The sequence below is a fragment of the Triturus cristatus genome, chromosome 5_2, assembly GCF_964204655.1.
Source record: "Triturus cristatus chromosome 5_2, aTriCri1.1, whole genome shotgun sequence".
Lineage (NCBI taxonomy): Eukaryota > Metazoa > Chordata > Amphibia > Caudata > Salamandridae > Triturus > Triturus cristatus.
Genome location: NC_140588.1, coordinates 712285378 through 712312282, shown reverse-complemented (window position 1 = coordinate 712312282; position 26905 = coordinate 712285378). Strand labels below are relative to the sequence as shown.

The 26905-nt window shown below is 42.0% G+C and overlaps 1 protein-coding gene across 1 annotated transcript in view; it reads left to right on the top strand.

The window, feature by feature from the left end:
* The window catches only part of LOC146829166 (connector enhancer of kinase suppressor of ras 2-like), a 1989112-nt gene that overhangs the window by 1724901 nt on the left and 237306 nt on the right, over positions 1 to 26905 (top strand). Inside the window, exon 20 of the mRNA XM_085606439.1 lies at positions 25727 to 25797. Coding sequence (XP_085462565.1) covers positions 25727 to 25797 — 71 coding nt within the window. The remainder of the gene's footprint in view (positions 1 to 25726; positions 25798 to 26905) is intronic.

The window sequence follows — 26905 nt, the reverse complement described above, 5'->3', positions numbered from 1 at the left end:
GTATTCCCCCTTGACCCCGGTGGAATGGTGTCACTGGCTGTCAGTTAGTAAAGATAAGGAAGTGAAACATGCCCTTGCGATACTTAATATAACTGAGATAGGGGACTTGTTTTCTCAGGGCAGAGCCTGCAGGTGGGCCGAGATCGAAGACGCAGGGCATGACTGCACGTCTCTCGCACAGTGTCATTTTCATAGGTTAAGGCAGGCACTGAGCGAGTTACTTGACGAGGATATGCTGGAGCCTCCTGAGTTGGATTACTTCTCTTTCCTTCTGGGTTCTGCCTCCCCTAGCAAGACGGTATCCATTATTTATGACATGTCACAAGAATATAGAAGGACCCAATTCACCAAGGCTAGGTTGGAGTTGTAGAATGACCTGGGGGTGGCTCTGGATGCCTCCACTTGGCGTTATTGCTGTGAGGTTACTCAACATGTCTCGATGAACGGGAGACATCGCCTCATCCATTTTAAGTTTCTCAATAGAGTTTACTACACCCCGGAGAGGTTGCACCGTTATTGTCTGAGTGACACTGCGGACTGTAAGCGATGCAGGGCTGGCGCGGCTGGGTTCATACATGTCGCCTGGTTGTACCCGGGAATTGCGGAATACTGGGGGCAGATTTTTCAAACATTAAACAAAATCACAGGCCTTTCGATATTGCCAAACCCCTATTTGGCCTTACTGGGCTACACTAGGCATTTACTGAAAGACATGCGCCCGGTTAATAGCTATGGCGCTACTGCTTGCTAAGCATAGAATTGTGGTGCGCTGGGCCCTTGGGCCGATGCCGTCTGTGGTGGATTGGTCCAAAGACAAGGGGGCAGATTTATGTTTCCTGGCGCCTCCCTGCAATCAGCAGGGATGCGCCAGGAAAGATGCGTCACGCAAGTTTACCCTTGCGCCACCACACATGAACCGCATTTACAATGCAGCAATTCGTGGCGCAAGGATAAACAGATGCGTGACGCATCTGATGGTATAAGGGCGGCGCATTGCTGGAGTCGTGTCGCAAGCACGACGCAACTCCAGCAATGCTCAGGGGCTGCCCATACCGAACATGCTGCGTCATGCCTTACGCCTGCTTCAAGCAGGCGCAGGGTTTTGACGCAGCAGCGTCGGAAAAGTGACTCAGTGAAATATTGTAGATTTCACTGCGTCACTTTTCCGAGGCTTTTTCCGACGGAACGCCCACCCTGCATACATTAAACCTGACGCAGGTTTAATGTAGCGCAGGGCTTTACAATGTGACGCATCTCCCTAGATGCGTCACGTAGTAAATAAGGTGCAACATGGCGCATGGTTTACGCCGCCGCTGCGTCACAGAAGTGACGCAACGGCGGCGTAATTGTCTCGCAAGGGGCTTGTAAATCTGCCCCATGGTATATTGTAAAACGCAGCCTGAATTGTTATCAGCACTACCTGGTTGGGAAGGACACAGGTGAAGCGGAAGGAAATGATTGTGTTTCACCCTGCTAGCCTGATCGGGGTATGGTTCTGAAATGTATGTCATCTCCGAGGTAGCTGGGTGTTAATGTTCATCAAGGAGATATATGCCCAAAGTAATGAATGTTAGGGATCCATTACAGATGGCCACGTGACTGTAACGCGATAACGCCCCAAAAAGTGATGTTCATTTTCAGTGTAACATGCTCAGAAGATAATCTGTAACCAGCTCATAGTATTGCACACTGTGTGATGTTAATGTATCACTGTAAAATTTCTAAATATAGTTTTTTTTTTTTTAAACTTTGAAAAATATCGGGTTACGTGAGTGCATTTTAGCCATGCAGGTGCATAAGACAGGCGCGCGGCTCTGGGCTGCGCCGGAAAGTCCCACCGTCCGTGACTCGGCCCCCGTACTCGTCTCCTATAATAGTTTGACCTCACAGCGAAATAATATCACCAAGTTAAATCTCTAGGCTACAAACTTGGCTTAATGTATAAAATACAATTATTCCCTGCAGGAGAAGTTTATAGTAATTAAGCCTGTCACACTCTTCCCTTAGCTTTATTGTCGCAAACCAAACAGCTTTCTCTGGAAAGTATCAGCTGGGAGAATGCGAATTGGGGTTTGGAATAATAATTGTATTCCGTAAACATTCAGGCTGGTTGCTATTATCTAGTTTTCTCAAATGTCAACCCCAATTATTTTAAATTCTGTTGTGATCCGGACTCGCACAGCCAGGTGACGGCAGCCAACACTGGAACTCTGCGTGCACTGACACATTAAAACGGAAATGAAAGGGCTGGCGCTGTGCCCGAGATGAAAAGAACGTACGCGGCGCGAGCAGCAGCCAGACGGCGGCAGCGGCGGCGGCCTCTGCTGGGCATGGTAGAGCTGGAGAGGGCCGGATCACACCCTTTCAGCGCCGCTATTACCTGTCCTTGGAGGTAGACCAGGCCGTGCTTGGTGCAAACACCTTTAAGCCTATATTAGAAAACCAGGTGGAGGTTGTAATGTGTGACAAGCACATGTGAATGGTGATGCGTGCTGTTGTTTTTTTGTGATGCATTACTCAAATATGTTGATGCTTTGTTGTACTATGGTTGTTGTGTTGTACTTGTTTTGTTCTGCTGGACCCTTTATGTTTTTTGCTGTGTTGTTATTTAGCTTTGTGTTATGTTATTGTGCTCAGTGCTTTAAATGGAAAGAAATAAGTGCAGGTACTCATCAAATTGAGATGTGGGCTAGGGGTCGGGGTTAGGGGCGGGCAGGGCAAAGGGGCTGGAGCTATGGGAGCGGGGCTACGGATAGTGCTAAGGGACCGGGCCAGAGGCACATGTTTAATTTGATTGAGATTTAATTGGTGTGCAGATATGCACACTGCAGACAACACTCACTGATACAAGAACACACACAGGGACATAGCAGCACTTGTGCATGCAGATAGGGTATTTAGTTCATGTGCACCCACAATAAACTGTGCTAAAAGGAACAATTACCTGGAACTAGCAAATGAGCGTGGAGGTCTGGCCATTAATTAAAATCATTGATAAAACCTCATGACCGAATGCAACTCTTCATTTAAGATTTCCTTTTCATTGGCGCTTTATGTTCGAAATTGTTTCAAAGGCACTAAGAAAAAAGTTCACTAACATTTATTTTCTAATGTCATAAATATTTTACTTTTAATTGAATGTAAAACCCTTCTTAAATTGTTTCCAGTGTAATAGCGCCTTGGACCTCACACGCATTGGGAAAGTGCTATAGAAATCAAACATACTTAACACAATATCACAAACTTTCTTGTTCAATTACATTTTAAAGAAAAGGTATGTATATAATTTCTCCTTTTTATAAGTTAAGCTCTGACAAGGTACGGCTGCAGTGTGTTTATCAGTAGGGAGAGGGGTGAGATGCAAATTGGGCCTTTCATCTGTCCCCCATCAAGTCTTTTACGCCTTGCAAATGGGTTGAAGAGAGCTCGACTGCAGGGCGCACAAGAAAAAATGAAAAATAAAAACAGAGCTTCCTCCACTTTTTGGAGGTGTTTGGATGGCCAGCAAAGCACAATAGCCCAGCGTGCAGCTCTGCTGAATGAATCCCGTGTGTCCAGGAGGCTGCAGCAGCCCCGGCTAGAGAGCACAACGGGGAGGGGGGCGTTGCTCGATTAGCAGATGATACAGGGAGATTAGCACTCGAGTGCTTCACAAAAACGGACCGACTCATCAGCTGTGTGTCACGCTTCTTTTTTCAATTGCCAAATTGGACTGAGTTGGCTTGCTGCCCCATGAGTACCGTTACTCTCTTTGGACAAGAAGAAGTTCCGGACCATTTAAAGCACTGATTGTGCTTTGTTCTATTGTTTACTTAACAGGTGCCAACAAATTCTTCTACGTTCCAAGCTAAAAGCTTCACATTCCTTTACGTTTCCAGTAAAAAACATTAATTTCCACTCTCTCAGTTGGTAAAACATCACCATTAAAGATCCTCAAACATTTAAGATACCATTCAGCCCAAAACTTCTCACTTTATGTAACACAGCACCATGGTTCCAGTGAAAAACGTCTGCCTTCTCTGTTGCTGCCCCAGCTACCATAATTTGCCTCGTCCTGTATGGAGTGTGTCCGCTGCTCACAGCCGGATTGCTGCGGGTCATCTTTTCACATGGGATGTAAGAGCAGAAAATTAAACGCGCCCCAAGGTGGCTGAGTGCCGGGTGGGGTATTTCAACCTGAAATATGAACTTGAAAAAGGATATTGCAGGTGTAAATTACATGATTAGAGTATCTACCGTACAACAACATTTTACATTTGAATTGAGAAAACATCTGTAGCAGTTATACTTTTTTTAGGCTAAGCTTCCTCTGTATTGAGCTGTGCATTCTGTATTGCCCCATGAGGATAGTAGGTTATGGGGTGGGGGGATTCTTGTTGTATCTGTTCAATTGTTTTGTATTATTTATTTGTTATATCTGTACCTTGAAACGTTTTTGGTAATGCTGAGCAATATCAAATTAAATAACTACAAATATGAAAGGAAAGCAGCAGCCTGTCCTCCTTGATTTAGCAGTGAATTGTGAGATGTTTCACGGAGATGTCCAAAAATCGCAAAATGGCTGACAGCAGTGAAATAATGGGCCTGTGTGATGGTGGAGGTAGCACAGGAGAGACGTGAACACATTGCACAGTTTTCCCAAGCGACTCCTTTCATCCCGGGCTGTCTCGTTGATGTATTATGAAGTTAGCATATATAAAGATTTGAGTCAGCACATTGAACACCATAATGCAGCAGAACTTTAGATTTACAATGGCTATGGCGCCATCCATAAAATGAGTAAGTAGTGGCTCTGAAGCACTCTTGACGTATGGCTTTTGATAGCCCTGCTGTTAAAGTTCTTATTTGTTCTAAAAGAAGACTAATCCTTTCAAACAATACTTCCCCAATAATGGTGTGGAACAGTGGTTAACGAAACTTGAGGGGGCACCCCTGCAAAGTGCATGGAGGGGGGCTCGCTGCCCGTACAGTGCCAGAGGGGGACCCCTGGAGCTCGCCCCCCTGTAACACGGGGTCTGCAGGGGCTATTGTTACACCACTGGGATGGAAGGGAAAATGGCCATAAATCCAGTTACCGGACAGTGTCTTCCCTCCACACTATTGCAAAATGTCTGTAAATTAAATGGAGGTTTGCCAGTAAAATACCCACTGTCCACTGCCAGAAATATGTCCGAGCGCCTGAGCAGCTTGTTAGAGCTAGGGAAAAAGCAATGTTTTTGAATTGTATTGTCGCAAAATCTTTGAAGCAGTAACATATTTCTGAAATGGCTCCTGTAAAAAGGGGGGGGGGGTTAGTGGTGCAGATTGGGGTGTACAAATTCTCCCTACTTCCACGGATAGAGTAAATTCACAGATACACGCACATACACTCATCATACGCTTGGGCCCATTTCACTAACATACACTCAGATTACTCTTTTAGCACTGAACCTGTGGGAAGAAAACCTTCTAAACACCCTGCATCTACACTTATGGTCGATAAGACCTAATTGACACTGTCTTGAGTCATGATTCAACCAATAGTAATCAACAATAATCAAAATAGAGTACTCAATAATTGACAAGAAATAATAACCAACACTGTATTTAAAATTATGATTCTTTATCTAAAATTAGTTCAAATAGAAAGGCAATCAAAATAAATCATTATTCTCATAGTTACCTATTCTAGCTAAATGTCATAAATGGGTCATCAGGACAGGTCTCTCAATAGAAGTCTCTTAGGTCACCGTCCTCACAGCATCGATCCTCACCAACGCAAGTTCGGAAAGAAGTGGCCTCAGAATCCAAAATGCAACGAACGAACCCTCTCTAAGCTAACAATATTTATAATGAATTTAACAATAGAAGGCAACATAAAATGTTTTCGATATCCGCTGAACCGCTGTGCAAAGCGAGCAGGAAAGGATGTAGCATCGCTACATTTGGAAAATCTCCACTCAGAAAAAATCACAAAAATAAAAAGACGGAAGACGGAACTAAATCTTGAAATGTTTCTTTTTCATGTTCATATTTCCTCGGAACCAGCATGGTGATCATAATGTTCATTGAGGCTCCTTTGTCTTCCAAGGACATTTGGATGTCCGCCCAGAGCTGCTGTCCTCACAGAAAACTTTTAACCAGGCGAAGACTGTGGTCAGATGACTCTCGACCATGTTCAGCAAGGCCTTCTCATCAGAGTTCGACTACCCAAATGCAGGCTTTAAACGGTAGCCATTTTTTACTAGGCCAAAACGTATCATCTTAATTAAAAGAGACAAAAACAACGTTACCACAGCATAGTGATTAAACAGTGTTAACCCCACGAATACCCTTATGTGTATGTAATTATCTAGCCTTTGCAACACAAGAAAAGCATTAGTACATGACATTTAAAAAGCATTTTTGTGCTTTAAAATAAACAGCACTCAGCAACATTTATTAATAAAACATGCACATTATTAGTAAACAACACAAATGCTTCCCCACGTGTAGTTTTCTCTTGTTATTTCTTATTGGTTAATTAGAACATTTACACAAAACAAATAATTAGTAATTATAAATTAATAATTTTAATTTCTTTCGACAATAGACAAACCAGAGCTTAAAAACCCAATAGATTTTCAACAGAAAACTCTGCTCCAGCATTAGCGGCAGGGGGACGACAATGAAAAAAAGAACTTACCTGCCACTCACCGCATCTTCGTTCTTCTGCTCCTGACTGCATGCAGCACAGGCTCCCAGACTCCCCTCATGCATGAGAGCAGCGTCAGGATTTGCCTGAGCGGCCTGGATGTACGCTCCTAGGGACACTGGAAGCCAGTGCCTGCAGTCTCCAACCCGGCAACGCAGCTCTGGTTGAAGACAGCTCAGTGTGCATCTCGATTTGGCCGTCCTAAGACGGCCGCCAAATCGACATGTGCACTGATAGCAGTGCCCACCACTACCCCTCTGTGACGGCCCCACGATGGCTCTGTCCCCAATACTCAGCACTTAGAAGTTGAAAAATAAAACAATAGTAAACCTGTTTTATCGTATTCATTCTTCAACTCTTGAGGCTGCTCACAGGGGGGTGACGCTCCTTTGCCATAGCAGAGGAGCCACCACTGGTAAAAACACATACAGGCCAACAGGGTGTGATCTGAACGGAAGTGACTTGAGTATTGAAATCCAGCCCCTCTTCCAGAGTCCGCTGTCATACCACCGAGCTCTCATGACAATGGGCTTGAAGACAACACCTTCAGAAGGCTCCATGACCTGTAATGCAAAACAAAACGTGTCCTCTGAGAATTAATCTGTCTGCAACATAACAAAAACAAAACTGTCAACTTACTCATTACATGATTCAGAAAGCAGTGTTGGTCTGGCCCACAGATAAATGCATATTTCAGCACCTTATGTTTAACTCACTGAAGTATCCTGCTACCAAAACTGGGCTTTGTCAAAATAAAGCTACGCATTTTAAAAGGCACTAAGTAAGTATACCAGAAGGCTAACATTTGGACCCAAAATTAGAGCGAGGAAAAATGATGTGCTTGACTAATCTTTATAGTATATCAATTCTAAATTGTACCTTTTCTGTTCTAGTCAAACCATATTTGTTAATCATCCCATTTCAAATCATCTGTCTTTCTTAATTGCATATACAACAAACCTTGTATATAGAACTGTATTTCAAGGGTAACTTGTTATTGATATATTATGCTCAGTTAACTATAAATGGCTACTTTCAGGAAGTTTTTTGTTTTGTTTAGTAACAATAATTTCAATGTAACTGTGTGTTCTTAAGAGACTATTTGAGGGGTTTTTAAATATTCATTAATGTCTTCTGAGCAGATGAAACAAAAAAGTGTGTTTAACATAGCTTTTTGAGTGAATTTTTGAGTATCTTAGATGATATCCACACCTGGTGTGCATGGACTCTGGCAATTGCATCAGGGATTGACAACTGGGCCTGGTCTCCAGCTCCGAAACACCCAATCCATGCAGCACATAGCATTCGGCCACTCACAGCTGGAACTGGCTACAGCCCTTCTCCATGCCCAACCTCCCCACACCCAGCCCCCACTGTGTACAGTCACAGGCCAATGGTAGGGTTCTGCGCCAGCTCTGGAGTGTGCAGTGCTCATTATGCTCTGCTCAGATCTTACATTGGATGAAGGGAAAATTCTCCCTTTTATGGCAATTAGTTTTTTCCATATTTTGGATCATTAAATAATCCACGAATCTGCATGCATGGATGATCCATTGATAAACAGAAAACACATACAGGGCCACCTTTGATTAACCCAACACATTTTTGTAACACAAGTCTCTCACAAACTACTGAACAGACTTACACCAAACCACAAACCCTACTCTGAGTAAGGTTCTAGCAGCATGCCATATTTAGTGTAATCATGCTCCGCGCTTTTTTGCAGCAGAAGAGAGCATCTTGCCTTTGGGAGAAAACATTAAAAACGCACTTTTTTAACTTGCACTCTTTTAACTTTCCCTTTTCACCCATCCTGGATGGATCTGCATGGCATGCTAGAATATAGTTAGTTACACTATTTGATCAGAAGTTACATGCACATTAGTCAAACTGTACCAATGGTATACGGAAACAAAAAAATCCCTTTCAATTGAATCTTTAGCTAAATAGTTGCCATCAGAGAGAGAGAGAGAGAAAGAGAGAGAGAGAGAGAACGAGTGGATTCATTACAACGAGTCAAACACCACACAAGACATTTACAACAGAATCAATATAGACACACAGATGCCTCAACAAGGCAGCACTTTACAACCCAAGATGGATTGCCATTTAAGGATTTGGATGACATCATAAGCCTGGAGCCAAAGGCCCAATTGCTTGTTAAGGTGGCCAAGCTGGTAGATGCCAATATAGGGCCATATTACACGTTACCCTGTTGTATATTTGTTATCTTAAATGTTTATTTAGGGACAGCTTACTGTTTTTACAAACAGGTAAATGTCTTCATTGGGGCAGTAAACTACTGGATTGTACTCTTTGGCAGTCAGCAGTAAAAATATGAGGCCACAACTAAATTATATAGTTCAGAATGCATAACTGTGGAAAGAACACCCTTTGCAATGTTAAAAAAAACACATTCTCAATGTAGAAAGCAAATATTCTTCAAGCAGCTCTCTTCATGGTGCAGATTACAATTAGCCCTCATTGGAATTAGAAGCTTCACATTTTGTTTAGATTTCATGAATAGATAGTTTTTTCGTTTTAAATGTCTTTCTTGATTTTCAAATATACCGGGCAAGGAGGGGATCGGGTATAAGCACTGTATCTCTCATGGCTGAGACATGGGTAAAGACAGAAGTCCAATACGCAGATACCGCCGGACATGTCCATGTTAGGTGTGTGAAATCTGCTCAGGAGCAAGGCACTTATGACAGTGGATGGAGCTTATGGGATCGAGTTTGGCTATATCTGAGGGAGACAGGTAGACGCGATTGAGAAATTTAAAATGCAGCAGTTTATGCCTATGATTAATCAAAATACGTTGAATCTGTGAACAACAGTATAACTATATATTATCAGTAAGGGTGGGGTCATTTCTCTGTGCAAACCTCTCGTACACGCATAGTAGTGTCAGGTTTCATGGAAATACACAGATGGTACAGTCTAGAGGTCATACCATCAGAATCCGCATCGGATACCATGAGCGTCAGGGGTGAAAAATGCTCTGGGGACAGTGGGTAATAAAGGAGGGGAGATCGTAGAGTGTTGTGCAGTCTTTCAACGATAAAGTGATCCATGTTGGCGGTGTCTTGCAAATGTGAGTTATCAGAGGCTTGCAAAACATGGCCATTAGGGAAAAGATCCTCTATGGGGTTTGGTGGTAGAGTGTACGCTGCACTAACTTTTCACACAGGAGCCAAGGATTGTCTTGAAGTGGAGGGCAGGGAGTAAAGAGGACAGCCACCCCGTGTCCGCCAAAGTCTACGTCATGCCCAGCAGGTTGTGGATACTGTTTGAATGTCAATGGCATCCAATGGGATGCTCTGCGGTTGGATTGCGGAGTGAGAAAGACCACCCAGTTAATCCAGCGCAGGCCTCAGATAGGGAATGCAGGCGTCTGGGTGATGTCATTGATGTGTATATTGACACTAGGCAGCGAGGTATGATAAATACAGATTGGGGACCCCAAGTTCGCCACAGTCATAAAGGAGAGTGAAAGTATCCCAGCTGGGGCGCCCCCCAGCCCAGACAAGGCAGAAGAGGAGACTGTGCAGAGAGTGGAAAAGAGGTCTGTGAAAGTGGAATAGGAATGTTTTAAAAAAGGTATAACAAACAGGGAAGTAAGTATGACCATTTTAATGATAGCCACAAGTCCAGCAAGAGAGCGGGGCAATTGAATCCAACAATTGACTTATGTTGCAAGGTCTGCCAATGCTGGGCCATAATTAATCTATAATATTTGGTCCTTGTCTCTGTGGAGTCAAATGCCTAGCTATTTGGTGCCATCTGCAGCCCACGTCAAGGGGTAATCTGCGGGTGCATGCTGCGCAGAGTCTTTTAGGGGGAAAAGATCAGATTTATCCCAGTTAATCTGGAGCCCAGACAGATTGCCGAATCAAACAATCTCCTGCATAAGTGGAGAACAGTTGCCTGGTGGCAGATGAATAACAATTTATCGTCTGCATATAAGGAAAGCAGGAGGGGGTTGTGAGTGAGTTGAAGACCCTGATGGGAATGGTGTTCTTGCATATAGCAAATTAGAGGGTCCATTGCAATATTTAAGAGGAGGGGGGACAGGGGGCAACCCTGCCTGGTCCCTCTAATGATAGGGAATGTTTCAGTTATCAAATCATTGACCCGTATACGATCCACTGGGTTGGAGTATAAAAACATGATTAGGGATATGAAAGGAGAAGGAATACCCTGCTCTCAAAAAGGGCCATTCAAGAGAATCAAATGCTTTTTCAGCATCTAGCAAAGCCATAACCACATGTGTGGATGGGCAGATCTTATTAAGTACTGGAAAGATGGCACACAAATTAAGAGAAGTAGACCTACGGAGTATGAAGCCAGATTGAACAGGAGAGATAATCTGCTCCATTAAGAGAGACAATTTGGTGGCTAAGACCTTGGCTAAAATTTTATTTTCACGGTCCAAGAGGGAAAGGGGTCGATAGGAAGCAAAAAGACAGGGATCCTTATCTGGTTTTAGCAACAGAGTAAGGACTGCATCATGTAAAGAAGCAGGTAATGCACCAGTAGTTAATGACCCATTATACAGTGCTAAGATGTGAGGAGCTAATTGTGCTTGAAAGCTTTACAGAAGGCCCCAATATGGCCATCTAACCCTGGTACCTTAGAACTGTCAAGAGTATTGATAGCCTTGGCAATTTCCTCTACAGTGATCAGTTCACTGAGAAACTTTCACTGACTGTATGTGAGCCAAACCTCATCAAGATAAGAAGAGATCTCAGAAGGGATGTCAGGCACCCACGAAGCACAGAGGTGCCTATAATATTGTTGGACATAGGAATTCATCACCGCCCAAGATCAGCAAGACAGAGTTTGCCTGCAGCTCAGTGACATAGTTAAGAAATCGGTTTGCGAGCAATAGTCATGGGAGGGTGTGGCCTGAATCCCCCCCTCCCAACAACGGCAGGCTGTGACCTGTTTTCCCAGGTATGCAGTCTCCCTGTAAGTGAGGTAATGAGACTGTCAACAATACGAAGCAGTGACGTAGTCGTGGATCTCCACCAGAAGCAGCAAGACGATCTATATCCCGCAGGTCTGCCTCAATGCGTTGCAGCAGAGCACACATATCATGGAGGATACCTGTGTGTTGGGAATACATACCCCATGGACAAAGGCCTTGAAGGTCTCCCAGAGGATGGCCTGTGTCAAAATCGTTCCTGTGTTCAATGCAAAATATTCAGTTACAGATACGAGGACTTGACTATGGAACACCGTGTCATGAAGTGCTCCACTGTGAAACCTCCAGGTGCAGTCCGAGCCACATCCATTTTGGATCTGCAACTAAAGAAGGACTGGACTGTGGCCAGATAGGGTTCGTGGCAGTATGGTTACCTCTGTGCCCCAATGGTGCACATTAGCCAAGTGGAACCAGTAGTCCAGCCTAGTCTAGGCAGAATGGGGAACATGAATAGATTGTTGACAACACAAAATGGAAACCATAACTTGCACACTGAATGCAATGCTTATGGCTGCATAATATTTATATAAATAATATAAACACATACTCAAACCAATAAACAATACCATAGTCATATTTGTCTCATAAATAGTTCTAATGGTAATGCGATATGAAATCTGGTCTGAAAGATCATTCATTAAATTGGTAATTGCATCTGTTACTTCAAGGGCTAACAGCCCATCAGAGGCCAATGGCCAGGAACTGCAGCCAACTTCAGCTACGCATGGCCAAAGGTTGTGTTCAGCAGGGGTTGTCTGCCCACAACATGTTGGCTGCTCTTATCATCAAACCACAATGCACACAACCAAAGGCTGTACACATTGGGGTAGGGTATGATTTCATAGTAGTTGGATGTATTATATGGTCACAAAAATGACATTAAATGAAAAAAATAAGCTTTATGTGAAATTGGGGTTAACTTTGGTTATAGGACCTTAAACTATGTTTGAAAAATTCGCTTAAAAGGCTAAAGTTAAAGGATAGTTTTGGTTACACTTTAAATCCCCAAAAAACATTGAAATTGGCAAGTTATGGTTAACACCACTATCTATACCTTGCACAAGGACCAGGCAACCATACCTTGTACATGAAATACAATGATTATCCCCTCACAATATTTATATCAATAAGTAACAACGACCTACTCAAACTTCAGTCTCACTCCCTGCATGATACAGACGGCAGCACTAGAAGTCATAGTCAAAGTATCATACATGATAAGCTACTCACTGGCCAGAGCAGCGCAAGAGTTTTGTTTTTCTCGACGTTGGTTCTTCTTAAGCTCTCAATTGGTTTTAATGTAACTGCAGGTAATTTATGTTTTGCAACTGATTCTTTATGTATTGCAGCCCATGCGTTTGGTGTATAATAATGGTGAAATTTGATGATTTCATTTAAGATACTAGAGTTACATGTATACGCATACATATGTTGTTTTTTGCAGTGATCCCTGATGAAGTGGGTGCCACCCGAAATGCATTGGGATTGATCGGTATTGATACAAGACACAGTTGTCAGCTTTAGTGTTGAATGGAGTCTGTACAGAAAATTTGATTGGAATAGATACATTATTTGTTTCTAAATCCACATAAATTTGTTGTTGAAATCAATTTATATGAATGTAAGAAATTAGTGAGATTTGGCCCACAGGCATTTATGGATTCAGCACTCCGTTTCTAGGCAACTTCACTTCCCTGGTTCTTCTACAGTTTATTCACGGAGACCGGCATGCTCCGTTACAATGTAGCTCTCCTAATTTGCATACCTTGTTTAACCTTTCATTACTTTTGCGTGCACTGTCTCATTTAATGTTGATGTTCCATAAAGGCACCATTGGCTAAGGATCTGCTCCCTCCACCAGCCCATAAATAGATTGGCATAACTGGGGCAAGGCAGGTCTCCATTGTTGTATCTTGGAGCTGCTTGTGTACTTGATTGTCAAACAAAGAGTAATTGTTTGTCAGATAAAAGTGTAACATGTCAAGTAACACTTAATTGTGGAGGAGATAGGACAAAGATCTTTCTCATGAGAAATGCCTGCAGGTCCTGATTCCACACTCATGCCAGCTTTTGGAGTACAGACTACTTACATCCAACATGATCAAAAGAAAGTTTTGCTCCCACAAAATACCCTTAATTCTGGTCATGAAGTTACGGGTATCTTTAACATAAGATGGTAATGCTATCACAAATGGGCGTAGAAAGAAATCAATGTACCGAGAAGTATTCTCCAGGAGACTTATAATAGTCAAGACTATCTGTCTTCCTGGGGTGTCACTATGTTTTTATGTATTTTGGGTAATAAGTATAGGATGGGGATTCTCAGATGTTCACATTTAAGAAAGAAGAACTCATCACATTACAGGTATCCCTTCTCTCTTCAGTCCTAAAGTAGCTCACTATATTTAGTGTTAGTGCATCTCACTTTCTCCCTACCCACACACACATAACAAGCAGGATCACTCAACTGTCACATGCCCCCTTCCATGTACATACATTTAGGTAAGATAACCCCATCACATCCTTTATCAGAATGACTAATCACCATATCTTTTTCACTCTGCAAGTTTTTCTAGGCCTTCATCTGATTCCTTGCAAATTTAACCTACCACTCTTTTCACTCCTTCTCGGCATTTCGAGATCACATGTGACCATATCGTGAAAGGCATCAATTAGGTCATAAGGCACACTAGGTACAAATGTAGATTCTTGTTTAAAGCCACTTGGGCAGTTTAAACCTACTTTCACCTTTTCTTTTTCGTACCCCAGTGACTCCAATTTATTTTACAATCCCAGACTTCCAAGTTTCTTGCTGAAATGCCCTTCTCATTTGCTGAAATTCGCAGTATCTTAAAAACCCATTCTGCACAGAACAAAATTGTAAGTCCTGCCACATAGATCATATAAAAGCCTAATATGCAGCAGTATGTGAATTATATGGATGTAAAAACAACAGTTGATGGACAGAATGCAAAACAATGTCATACATTCACCCCAGTACAGAGATCAGGGCCTAAATCCATCTTTTTTTTGCTCACAATGCCATTCCAGTTTGAACCCAGCTATATGCAAATCAGTCTTGACCCTGTGCCTCATGGGAACAGTCCAGCCTGAACTGCCAAGCCAGGTCCTCCCTGGACTGGAAACAAGCATCCTAGGACCGGTTTCGGGGTTTCACCCCTCTTCAGCCAGGATAGCTTGATTCCAGTGGAATGAAGAGCACGGGACCCACATCTGGGCATACCCGTCCCACTCGGGGTGACAAATGCAAAAACAACAGTTGATGGACAGAATGCAGAACAATGTCATACATTCACCCCAGTACAGAGATCTGGGCCTAAATCTATTGTTTTTTTGCTCACCCTGCCATTCCAGTTTGAACCCAGCCATATGCAAATCAGTCTTGACCCTGTGCCTCATGGGAACAGTCCAGCCCGAACTGCCAAGCCAGGTCCCCCCTGGACTGGAAACAAGCATCCTAGGACCAGTTTCGGGGATTCACCCATCTTCAGCCAGGATAGCTTGATTTCAGGGGCATGGAGAGCAATGTGCCACTGGAATCAAGCTAGCCTGGCTGAAGAAGGGTGACATACCCTGAAACCGGTCCCAGGATGCTTGTTTCCAGTCCAGAGAGGACCTGGCCTGGCAGTTCGGTCTGGACTGTTTCCATGGGGCACAGGGTCAAGACTGATTTGCATATGGCTGGGTCCTAACTGGGGTGGCGCAGTGGGCAAAAGAACGATGGATTTAACCCAGATCTTTTGACTGGGGGAGAATGTTTGCATTGTCAGCATTCCGTCCATCATTTGTTTGCTGTAACACTTTTCGCCCTAAGTGGGATGGGTATGCCCAGACGTGGGTCCCTTGCTCACTGTGCCACTGGAATCAAGCTAGCCTGGCTGAAGAGTGACATACCCTGAAACCGGTCCCAGGATGCTTGTTTACGGTCCAGGGAGGACCTGGCCTGGCAGTTCGGTTTGGACTGTTCCCATGGAGCACAGGGTCAAAACTGATTTGCATATGGCTGGGTCCTAACTGGGGTGGCGCAGTGGGCAAAAGAATGATGGATTTAACCCAGATCTTTTGACTGGGGGAGTATGTTTGCATTGTCAGCATTCCGTCCATCATTTGTTTGCTGTAACACTTTTCGCCCTAAGTGGGATGGGTATGCCCAGACGTGGGTCCTTTGCTCACTGTGCCACTGGAATCAAGCTAGCCTGGCTGAAGAAGGGTGACATACCCTGAAACCGGTCCCAGGATGCTTGTTTCTGGTCCAGGGAGGACCTGGCCTGGCAGTTTAGTCTGGACTGTTCCCATGGGGCACAGGGTCAAGACTGATTTGCATATGGCTAGGTCCTAACTGGGGTGGCGCAGTGGGCAAAAGAACAATGGATTTAACCAAGATCTTTTGACTGGGGGAGAATGTTTGCATTGTCAGCATTTCGTCCATCATTTGTTTGCTGTAACATATGAGTTATATAGAGCAAGCAGGAGCAACAGAATCATAGGTTTGTTAAGTAGAAGGGTTCCTGCCTTTGTAGTCCTACTGGAAATTGGTGATTTTCATAGTAGCTCAAAGAAATGAACCATCCATCATGACAGTAACTGTAGCAGCAGAAACATAATACGGTCCTTTTAATTTCTCTCAAAATGTAGGACAACTACTTATCTACACCTACTAACATTATTTTGTTTTTTTATTAAAAAAATTATTAACGTTTTATAGCATTACAAGTGACATTTCACATAGATGCAGCCAGTGGCATTATAGAACTAGGAGCATGTGAGGGAAAAGAAGAGAAAAGAGGACCAGCAAAGAAAGGCAAAAGCAATACAGCAATAGGCAAATATATTATCCATTATGCATTGGGCTAAGATTTTGACATTCACAACTCCTCAAGTGAACAGATCAATTGACATTTCACAGTACATGCCAGTACATTAAGTGGCGGTTAAACTTCTCCTGTTTCTCCACCGGCGTTGTAAGCAACAATGTGTATTATCTTACAGTCTCTGATCTCAATAAGCAAGTAAGGGTTCCAAAATGTCTCCAGGATTGGACCTTGGTGGCATCATGTCCCAAAAATGTGACGATTGGTTGGAGCACTGAACGGCATCCCATAACCAGTCTTCCACCCTTGGCGTCAGTCCTCTACCCCAATCCATGGCCACTGTAAACTTGGCCAGGAGAAGCAACATGGCCCTGAGCCTCCGGGTGTCTGTTGGGACATCTTTAACATATACTAGTAAGCCTACTAGAGATGTGCAATTAATGTGTGCTTCAGTTATTGACTGAATAGTCTGAAATACTTCCTTCCAGAAAGTTGCCACTCTTGGGCAGTAGCATGCCAGGTGAAGAAATGATGCCTGTGGCGCTGCCCATCTAGGGTCACTGGGGTCACCAGCCAGGCTACTTCCACCCTTAAGTCATCCAAGTTTAGATAGGAGTCCCCTACTCCCCTCACATCATCATACAATTCAGTCAGGGTCAGAAGTGTATCCACATCTCATTATCTAAATTAGATGGTATCAATTTATCATGAACGTCCTTACCTCCAAGCCTTTCCTTTGAATTGTACCATTTCCTGAACTTGAGTGTACATACAAATTTAAACAGATCTATCCTACTCTGTACATAATGAATTGTTGATGTGAGGCAAAATGAGAGACTAAAGGGTAATACACTAAGTTCAGTCTTATTCAGCATCTGCTGTGTTGAATTGATAACCATTTGATCATTATTTGGCTTTCTCCTGACCCTTTGTCATTAGTTACATGGGGTTTTGCCATTTGACTTCCTCCTTCTGCTTCTTCTCATCTGCTTTTTTCTTTACCATTCCTGCCTTGTGCTATTGGTCGTGCCCCGTTGCTTGATATTTGCCCCCTGTCCATGCTGAGTAAGCAAAATGTGGCTAAAAAATAACTCTTTGAGGTACCTGCACTGCTAACACCCATTGATTATTTACGCTCATGTACATGTTTTTGTTGACATCACCATGATATCAAAATTTCATAATAATTGTATGATACTCATGATTTTTGATAATAGGACATTTGTGGCAGTTAGCAAATCATTGTTGCAAGTATGACATTTAGCAGTTTGCCACTTATTGTTAATGGACTAAATCAATTATTGGGACTGTTTCAAATTGGCAGAGAATTGTTTATGTATATGTTTTTGTTGACATCAAATATTTAGATGAATGGTTTTTTAATTCATTAATTTGATGGCAGAACATCAGTGACAATTAATAATGAATTCTCTTAAGTATGAGATTTAACAGTATTTGATTTATCATTAATTAACTAAATCAGATATCGGGGCTATTAAAAAATGGCTGTGAATTCTCCAAGGCTGCATTATTGTTTTGCACTGGTATGGTTTATGTTTATGGTAGCACTTCCTATGTACTTGTTTTCTGCAATGGTGGAAAACCCACGATCAAGGCCGATTCATGGCTGAAATTCGTTGTTTTTCTTCTTTATTAAAATATCACAGCACAGACATATCTAGACTGTGTGTGTGGTTTTGGCAGTAAAATATGTTGAATACTTGTGGAGTATAGTTTGTTTTTGCTTCGAATTTGCAAATCCTTTTGATTTTCCCCAGTATGTTTTTTTGGAAAATGTTTTTTTAGCGCTGGCGGGGTCTGGGACCCTAAGACCAAGGCTATGGGGCCAGGGTATTCCTACTGTGCCCCCTTCTTTTTTTTCCTCCTTTTTTAGGTTTCTGTTTGGGACTCGGTTGAGGCCGTGTACCAGGATGAATGCCAACACTTCCTGTTTGAATCAGATCTCTGCATGAGATCAGAAGGGTTCGAGGAGGGTTCACGTCCCTAGATGTACAAATTTGAATTTCTTTTAATAACACTTAAATTACTGAATGGATTTACACCAAATAACAGAAAGGTCGATTTCTGGACCAAGAGTTGCCTTTCACTTTTCACCCACACAAAACCATAGAAATTCAGCAGCCATATGTATACTTATGTTAAGTAACTAAAACTTGTGGTCTAAAGTTACTTAACAGCACACATTATAGTTTCTTCAGATAAGTATAACTATAACTGCTGGATTTCTATTGTTTTGTGTGGGCAAAATGTGAACATAACTCTAACGTCCCTGTAACCTTTGGTTATATCAGTGAATTTTTATGTTTTTTTTGTAACATAATATATATCATAAATTAGTATATATGCAGATTTGCAGAGTGCAAAATGTATTTATTACCATTCTTAAATGTGTAGTAGGACCATGACACACGAGAGGGTAAGTCTGAAGTGGTTCATTATGCTCCTCTCCTCCCTCAACAGAGTCATAAAAAGCTTAATTACATGCAATCTATGAGGCACTAAAAAGTGTTTTTCTAATGTCAATTGCACTGTTCTGAGGTAATAAACTTGAATTTGTACTTTGCGCTGCAGTAATTAATGTATGTGTGTACGTGCGGGTGTGTATGTGTGTGTGTGTGTGTGTGTGTGTGTGTGTGTGAGGCTATAGCTTAACCACTGAAACTGACCAGTCAGCACCACCTCCATACTAACGCACCCAAAGAAGGAATCTTTTTGTGAAGAAGACCTGAACTTACTTTGTGGTTTGATTGGTGATGATAACTATACATGATCAATTTGAGTGATTTTCAGTATTTATTTTTTTTTTACATGTAGACGAAACACAGTTTTATTCATTATGTGCTAAGCTAGGAAGCTCTGTAGACAAGTGTTGCTTTGGAATCTAATATAACAGTTTTTCCTTAGCAAATAGAAAGTCAGTGACTAGAAACAACTTACATAAATTGTATGAGATTCCTCATGCAACATTTGTAATTGTACATGTATTTATATAGCACTCGAGGCATTGAAGTGCTTTTTTAGCAAGTAACACACTATTCCAAAATCCAAGACTAATAGTTAGTAGGTTAGTACAAATGTTTCTTTTTTAATTTTCTTGTGCAATAGTTATATTAGGTTTGTGCTCTTGATTTCATGAGTGTTATGTAGAGATTAGAGTAGGTATGGGATGATCAAAATTAATTTGAAAAGAAGAGTTTGGAGTGAGGATAGAAAGATAGGAATGGATTTGAAAAGGGGCAGTAGTACATTTTTTTAAAGTAGTGGTTGTGTGTGCTTTTTAGTTGGGTGGCATGGCTAAAAAGGAGGGGTGAAAGTTTGAGAACTGTGTTTGGGAGTTCATAGTAGTCAGAAAAGTTTGGAATGAAACAAAGGGAGGAAGGATGGAAAGGACAAAAGTTTTTTTTTTTAAAGCAAAATGTAAATCATTTATACATACATATATGTACACAAATGATTGGAAAAGTTATGTTCGCTTGATTAAACCTCTCTATAAATACCTATATGTACAATGAAGTGGCAATATTTACATGGTCTGCTGTCCATGTTTATCATGTGGTACATTTTTCATTATTTCAAATAACTGTAATTAAAATATATATATGCGCAACCCTATATATATAAATGCACCTTTATGGACAGTGGAGCAGCAAGTTTGACATGATCTGATAAAAACATGTATCTTGTGTGTAATATATAGTTTTCCTTTATATATATAAGTTATCTGCTTATAACAGGAGGCATATTTTAAAGTACAATAGCATGTACTTGCATAACTCATTAATACTTATGCCCACTGGTTATTGTTGTCATCAGAGGGCCATTTATGCTTGTTCAATACAAAGATGCAATCATTGATTTGGATGCGATTATTAACTAGAATATATACAGCCACTTACAAGTGCAGCATTTCCCAAGAAGCCCTTACTATTGGTCTCTGTCTCTATGATTAATTATTTGGAGGATACTATGGGCTAGGTGTACTAAGCCATTTATCAGTTGTAAACCATCTGAGCTGCTAAATCACAGAGTTTGCGACCACTAAATGGGTTTTTAATACGTACGCAACCCATTTTGTAAATCATTGAATGTTCACCAAACCTCAAAATTGGGTTTAGAAGTGCAAAACAAATCATGATTTGTTTAGGGTGCCTGTCCTAAATGAGATTCGCAATGCAGTTTATCCATGGTTTACAACTACAATTTGGGTTGCAGACTCATCAAATGAGGTGTCAACCCATTCGCAAAGGGGAAGGCATCACTTGTCACTCATTTACCTTTGTGAATGTTAAAATATGATTTGTTGGGCAGTAGGTAGTGATCCAGAGAACCACGGCCAGCTCTCAAACCTTTTTTTTAAAAGTAAACCTTTTTATTTACATGCATCCCTGTTTATTTTAAGGAAAATTAGCTGCTTCTTTGTTAAAAAAAAGGTATTTAAATTTGATCACAGACATGCTGGTCTGCTGACCCCAGCAGGCCACTATCTCTGTTATCGCATCCAATTGGAGTAAGTCACAATTTGCAACTTACTTCGTTAATATTCATGAGATTGATCAGATTGCGACCAACTCCAAATGGTGATTTTGCAAACCGACCTATTACTGTATAGGCAGATTCAAAAAATCTCATTGAATTCACAGAAAGTAGGTGTGCAATTTTGGCCCCTGTTTGCAAATCCAGCATTTGTAATTCTAGCCGTACATCCTAAAGTCCACATTCAGAATGCCATTGCTACCTCTTCAATATATGTGAAGGATTTCTTTTTTTGTAAACCATTTTATTGGGTTTTTTACATTACAAGATCGTCACATGTTATTATAATCCAAATTGCTGCATAGCGCTATGAGATATGAGTACAAGCCAGCAAGGATGTAAGCTGCAAATAAGATAGGGTCTGGAAGTGTTGTAGTGTGACTTGTCTCACCTCAGATCGGGTTCTCATTCCTATAATATGTCCGGTTTGTGCAACTTCCGGTGTAAACAACTAGTTACTAACTTGGGAATGAACCAGGGATAAGTGATTGGGGATAGGGATGTGAGTGGGTGGACAAGTGTTTGTTACTGGGCGCTATGCTGTGGGATTTACAGGAAGCCATTCCACAGATGTTTGAGCACACACAATCTATGAGTGCAAATACAGATTTGCAAGAAAAAATCTCTGTTATATCAGAATCAACTGATATTTTCACCTTTTCATTCTCACATGAACTAGTGTAGTAGTCTACAAGAATGATTGTGATCCATTGCAATAATACTACAGCTAGGCACTGGACAAAGAGTGGGGGTGACAATAAAAATGTTAGAATGTTAGTGAACAGCAGAAGGTTGTGGGCAGCCATGGAGGAAAGCTAGGGGTACAACACCATATTTCAAGTGGAATGCTGGTAATAGAGCAAAAAAAAAGAAAAGAACATGTTTTGAACATTTCTGCCATGAGTACTCTAGCAGATTGTCCAGACAATCTTTGGAAGTATGCACAAAAGACAAGGATTGTGCCTGAAATTATATGAATTGGATATATTTCCATTGAGTACTCTGCTGGGTCTGTACATTTTTAGCTTGGGCAAACTAATTCAAATCTTAGGCAAAGGTCTAGAATACTCTGAAGTATGCATTTTTTTAGAGGGAAGCAGCGTTTACATCGTATGTGGTACAATGCATGCGATTACAGTAACAACAACCGCATTGTTACAACTCTAACCATAACAACGCAAGTCGTTTCTATGACCTGCTGAAGGGGGCGCTGTAAACTAAGGACTAGTATAATTTACTATTCCCACACCTTCCCTACTGTTGCACATGCTGGAGTTGGAATAGTAAATTCCAGTGCCCCCCCCACAGCAAGTCGTAGAAACGACTTGCGATTTAATGGTCTGCATTGTAACAATGCAGTCATTGTAACGACCGCGGTATAATCGCATGCATTGTACCGCATGCGATGTAACATCCCATATTCTTTTTTAGAATCAGGTCCCATGTCATAACATAAGTAAGATCGTAGATAGGCACAGATTTTCAAGAAGCATTTTAAACTTAAATGAAGCATAAAAGCAACTGCTCTGTTGAAATTAGCATGTTAGACGCTATGGGAATTATTCATAAACAATAGTCAGAAAAGTGCTGGGGTAGATCTTTGCCTGCACATACTTTCTTGCTTACTCCTGTTCACCAACATTCCACAGAGTATACCTGGAAAGCTGCACCAGCCGTAGGTTCACAGGCGTAATCCTGGCATAGCCAGTTGACTTTTACAGTGAGCTCCTATTCCTCACGTGTGGAGTTCTCCATAGCAAAGAACTCTGCACACGAGGGAATGCATATTTAAAAATAAAATTCCAGTGGAAAAAGCTCTTCCCCCTGCACCGCCAACAAATGTGGAGGTAATATGTTTTCCTTCCCACACTGGAAGGGGAGTTACTCCAGCACTCCAGCCCTGTGCGGGAGTATATATCCAACCATTCCCTTGGTGGAAAGGGATCAGAGAGGATGTTTGGGAATGCCAACAACTGTATCTGATTGTGACTTCTACCAATCTTCCAAGGCGAACCATGCCTTTGGAATATTCACTTCCCACCCCTTGAATGAGAAGATTTGCAGATTAATTTCAGTGGTGTGACAAAACTAGAGGGGGAACCCTCAAAGTTCACAGAGGCTCTACTGCTCGTGCACAGTGCTGGAGGGGGTCCCCTGGAGCTCCGAGCCCTCCCCCGCGCCTACGGGGCTGGGGGGGCTATTGTTACACTTGGGCAAAGAAATTTGCGCTCATTTGTGGATATGTGCCTGCAAGGAATCCATTTGTGAATTCTAAGCAGGCATAATAAAGGTAAATTCTGTCATAAGTGTACATATAGATTTCTGATATTATCAACACGGATACACGTTTCTTAAATAAATGCAGATACAACTGACATGTACTGCATGCAAAGCTACTGGTAGAACACGTATGAATATATAGAGCAAAAAGAGAGGGTAAGGTATATGTTTGGTTTGATTTCACTCATTTGTAGATTAGCTATTTCAAGTGGAGTTCATCAATGTTGAATGCCACATTTCATTTTAGTGGAATGTTTTGAGTTAACTTAACAGTCTTCATTATTCATAAATCGTAATTTATGCCTCTATATCGAAATGTGTTTTTTAATTGAAGAAATAAAAACTCTTGCCTTTGCTTCATGAAAAGAACTGATATAATATGTTGAGCTTTTACACACAGACAAACTCATGAGGCTATGTCAAAATTGTAATATCTGGGTTTTGATACCTTTTTCTATTTCTATGAAGTTCTTTTCATCTTTGCACATTTGGAATAATGACTTACAAAGTACTGTTGAATGCTTTTAAAATAAAATGGTATTGAAATACCTCTTCAAATGCCTCTCAGTTTGTGGTAGGGCTTAATAAATAATATAAATATTTTGTGCCTTATTCCTCTTACATAACAGACCAAGTAGAATTTGTGTTATGTGAGTGATTGTGAAGCACTTAGATCATTTTTTAATTTGTAAAATATTAGGTGCAGGTACCCAACGTTTTTCTCAGAATCCAACGACCAGCACTGCCGAATGTTGAGGTTGTCAAATACCAAGGCTGTATGGTCTTGAATATACTTCCTGACTCTGTCACCCACCACCATACACTCCCTGACCCATTACTTCACTCTTGCTGGTTCTTCTTCAGCCCTGCTTTCTCCCGTTATCGCTGTTTTACCATCATTCTGTTTCCCCTCCTTTTCCATTTTGTGTGTTTCTCACTTTCTTCTTCTTGGTCAGTTTGCTAAATGAAAAATAGGTCCCTGGCTCCAAAAATGAGTGGCGGTGGGCCCCACTAACTACTTGCTCAAATTAGGCACTGACTTAGATTCCCTTTGAAATTGGAACTTTGAAGCAACTCACCCTTGTTAACTCTATACATCTCTACCATTAACATCAATTCACCAAAATGCCTGCGGCAGTGGAAGTGAAATCACATGCCCTTTGACCTTTGCTTTCAATCACACTCAAATTCACACTTACATACACTCTCCTTCAGGTAAACAGAATCGCACGTGCGAGCGCACACGCAATAGACATTTTAAAACATTTTGTTACTCACCTCAGTTCCTAGAGAAGGTCATGTTCCACCTAATTGTGCTCCATGTTTTACTCAACTAAAAGTGACTAATGTAATAACTATTAGTGTAATAAAAAATGACTAAAAACAACCAGGGCAGAGCCCCAAGCAACATCTGTAAGGACAAGCTGTCACTGTATTCCTTGCACTGATTTTGCCATCTCTGAGACCAGGGGGGGAAGCAAAGGCAGTGCCAGGGGTCACAAGGGGCAAGTTAGGTGTCCATGGTCTCAACTGTGATACTGCCTTCGATTTAACATACTTTTTGCTTACCAAATTTGATCAAAGCAACATCTGTGGGTGCAAATAGGCCATCCTGATTCACAGCATGCGGGAATTTGAACCAGCAGATGGACCTCATAAGTGTAAAGAATGTGCAAGTATAGTGAATTTTCAGCTGGTACAATTTTATTGACGGGTGAAAAGACATGATTTCTTATGCGTGGCCATTGACAGCTTGGCAAACATCTTCACAGGTTGAACTTTGTGAGTATTCACAATCCTTCCCCACAGTTTTTCACCCCTTAATTTGCACCTTTACCTTTAGTGGCAGAAAAGTCTAACCTCAGAACTTCATGACAAGTCATTCAGAATTACCTTTACAGGCCCAAATCCGGAATTACAGTTATCCGTACCTATGGGATTGGTGATTCCTTTTGTGGCAATACAGGTACAGTATTCCTGAATCACCAGTATCAGAATTTTAGCGAGGCCCTTAGTTTGTACAATTTGTGTAAAAGTATCGTAACAGTAGATGAAGGGAGTTGTACAAACATGAGTGTGTGAAAGGGCATATCCTGCAAATTAGCTGCATGGGGCAACAATTCACCGGAGTAACTAAACAAGAGTAGAATGGCTGAGATAATCTGTGTAGATTTATATGCACACCCCTGTGGTTTTTATGAAACCCCTGAAATGTGAGAATCTATGTAAGCATGAACATTGCATCTATCGCCTTAAAAAATTGTTTCTCAGTATTTCGAGAGAAGTTGTCTTTACCATATTGTGGATGCACTACCTCCTCCAGCAGCATTCCCCACTGAGTTTACTCAAACCATCCTTGGTAATATTGCTAAGCCTCTCTCTTTGTGTCTTTATTAGATGGATGAACCGGCTGGGCCTTGCTGCAATTGGTTACACACCAGATGAAAAGGACATCAGGCCAAACGAAGGTAACAAAGAGATTTGTGATTGTCATCAATGTCCTTTGAACATCTGAGATGGAAATTATAAACTAAAACTATAACATCATCGGGATGGGAAACAGTATAACTGTGTATGTATTGTCGCTTTTCTTTCCAAAGAAGCTGGTATATATGTTAGTTGGACATAGCTGGCTTCACGCAATGGAATGTGTTAGATCTGGGGGTCTCTAGTTGGCAGAGGTATACACCTTAGACCAAATAGGGACCCTTGCTTCTAGTCAGGGTACAAGGACACACACGGTAGATAACCCCTGCTCACCCTCTAGGTAGCTTGGCTCGAGCAGACAGGCTTATCCCCAAGGCAATGTGTAAGGTATTTGCACGTAGACACCACAATGATCCCCCCTCCGCGCACCACAAACTTAGACCACACAAGTGAGTTATATCAAAAATAATATATCTTTATCTAGTTTCCGCAGTTGAAATCAAGCATCACAGGTTTACACTATATTCGCTTTCTTGGTTGGTCGGGATCTTAAGACGATAGTCTCTAGTCTCTTGCGTGATTCGATACTCACTGAGAATGAATCAGTTCGTAGGCTCTTGTTGTTTAGGCAGCTACGTTGCTCCGGCGGTGTCGCTGCGCTCGTTGTAAAAGCGCTCCTCTGGCTGTTCGATGCAAGGTTTCCACAACTCCCTCGACGAGCCCCCAGTGACGATGTCGACGTCACCGGAGTCAGCCACTCACAGTGCGGCTTCGTAAAGCAGGGAAGTACGACTCTCGATCTGCTTCAGGCCTCCGGGTCGCGGCAAGGCACGTGCCGATGAGCACGTCGGTCTTCTTGATGCGGCAACCGGTGTCAGGCCCGGGTCAGTGCGGCACTCTCCAGCAAGACAGAGAGCAGCCAGCCCACTTCACAAGCAGATGTTGAGAAACTTGGTAGAACAGTCCACGGTCCCTGCAGCACACAGCAGCGCAGGGGGGACACAGCGGAGTCTTGAGTTCTTGGCAACCTTTCTATCCCTGGGTTGCGAAACAGGAGGCCAGCTCTTCTCAGGCCCTTGGAGATTCGGTTTAAGACACAGCACACAGCAAAGTCTTGTTTGGTCAAGTGGGTAGGGTCAGCACACAGCA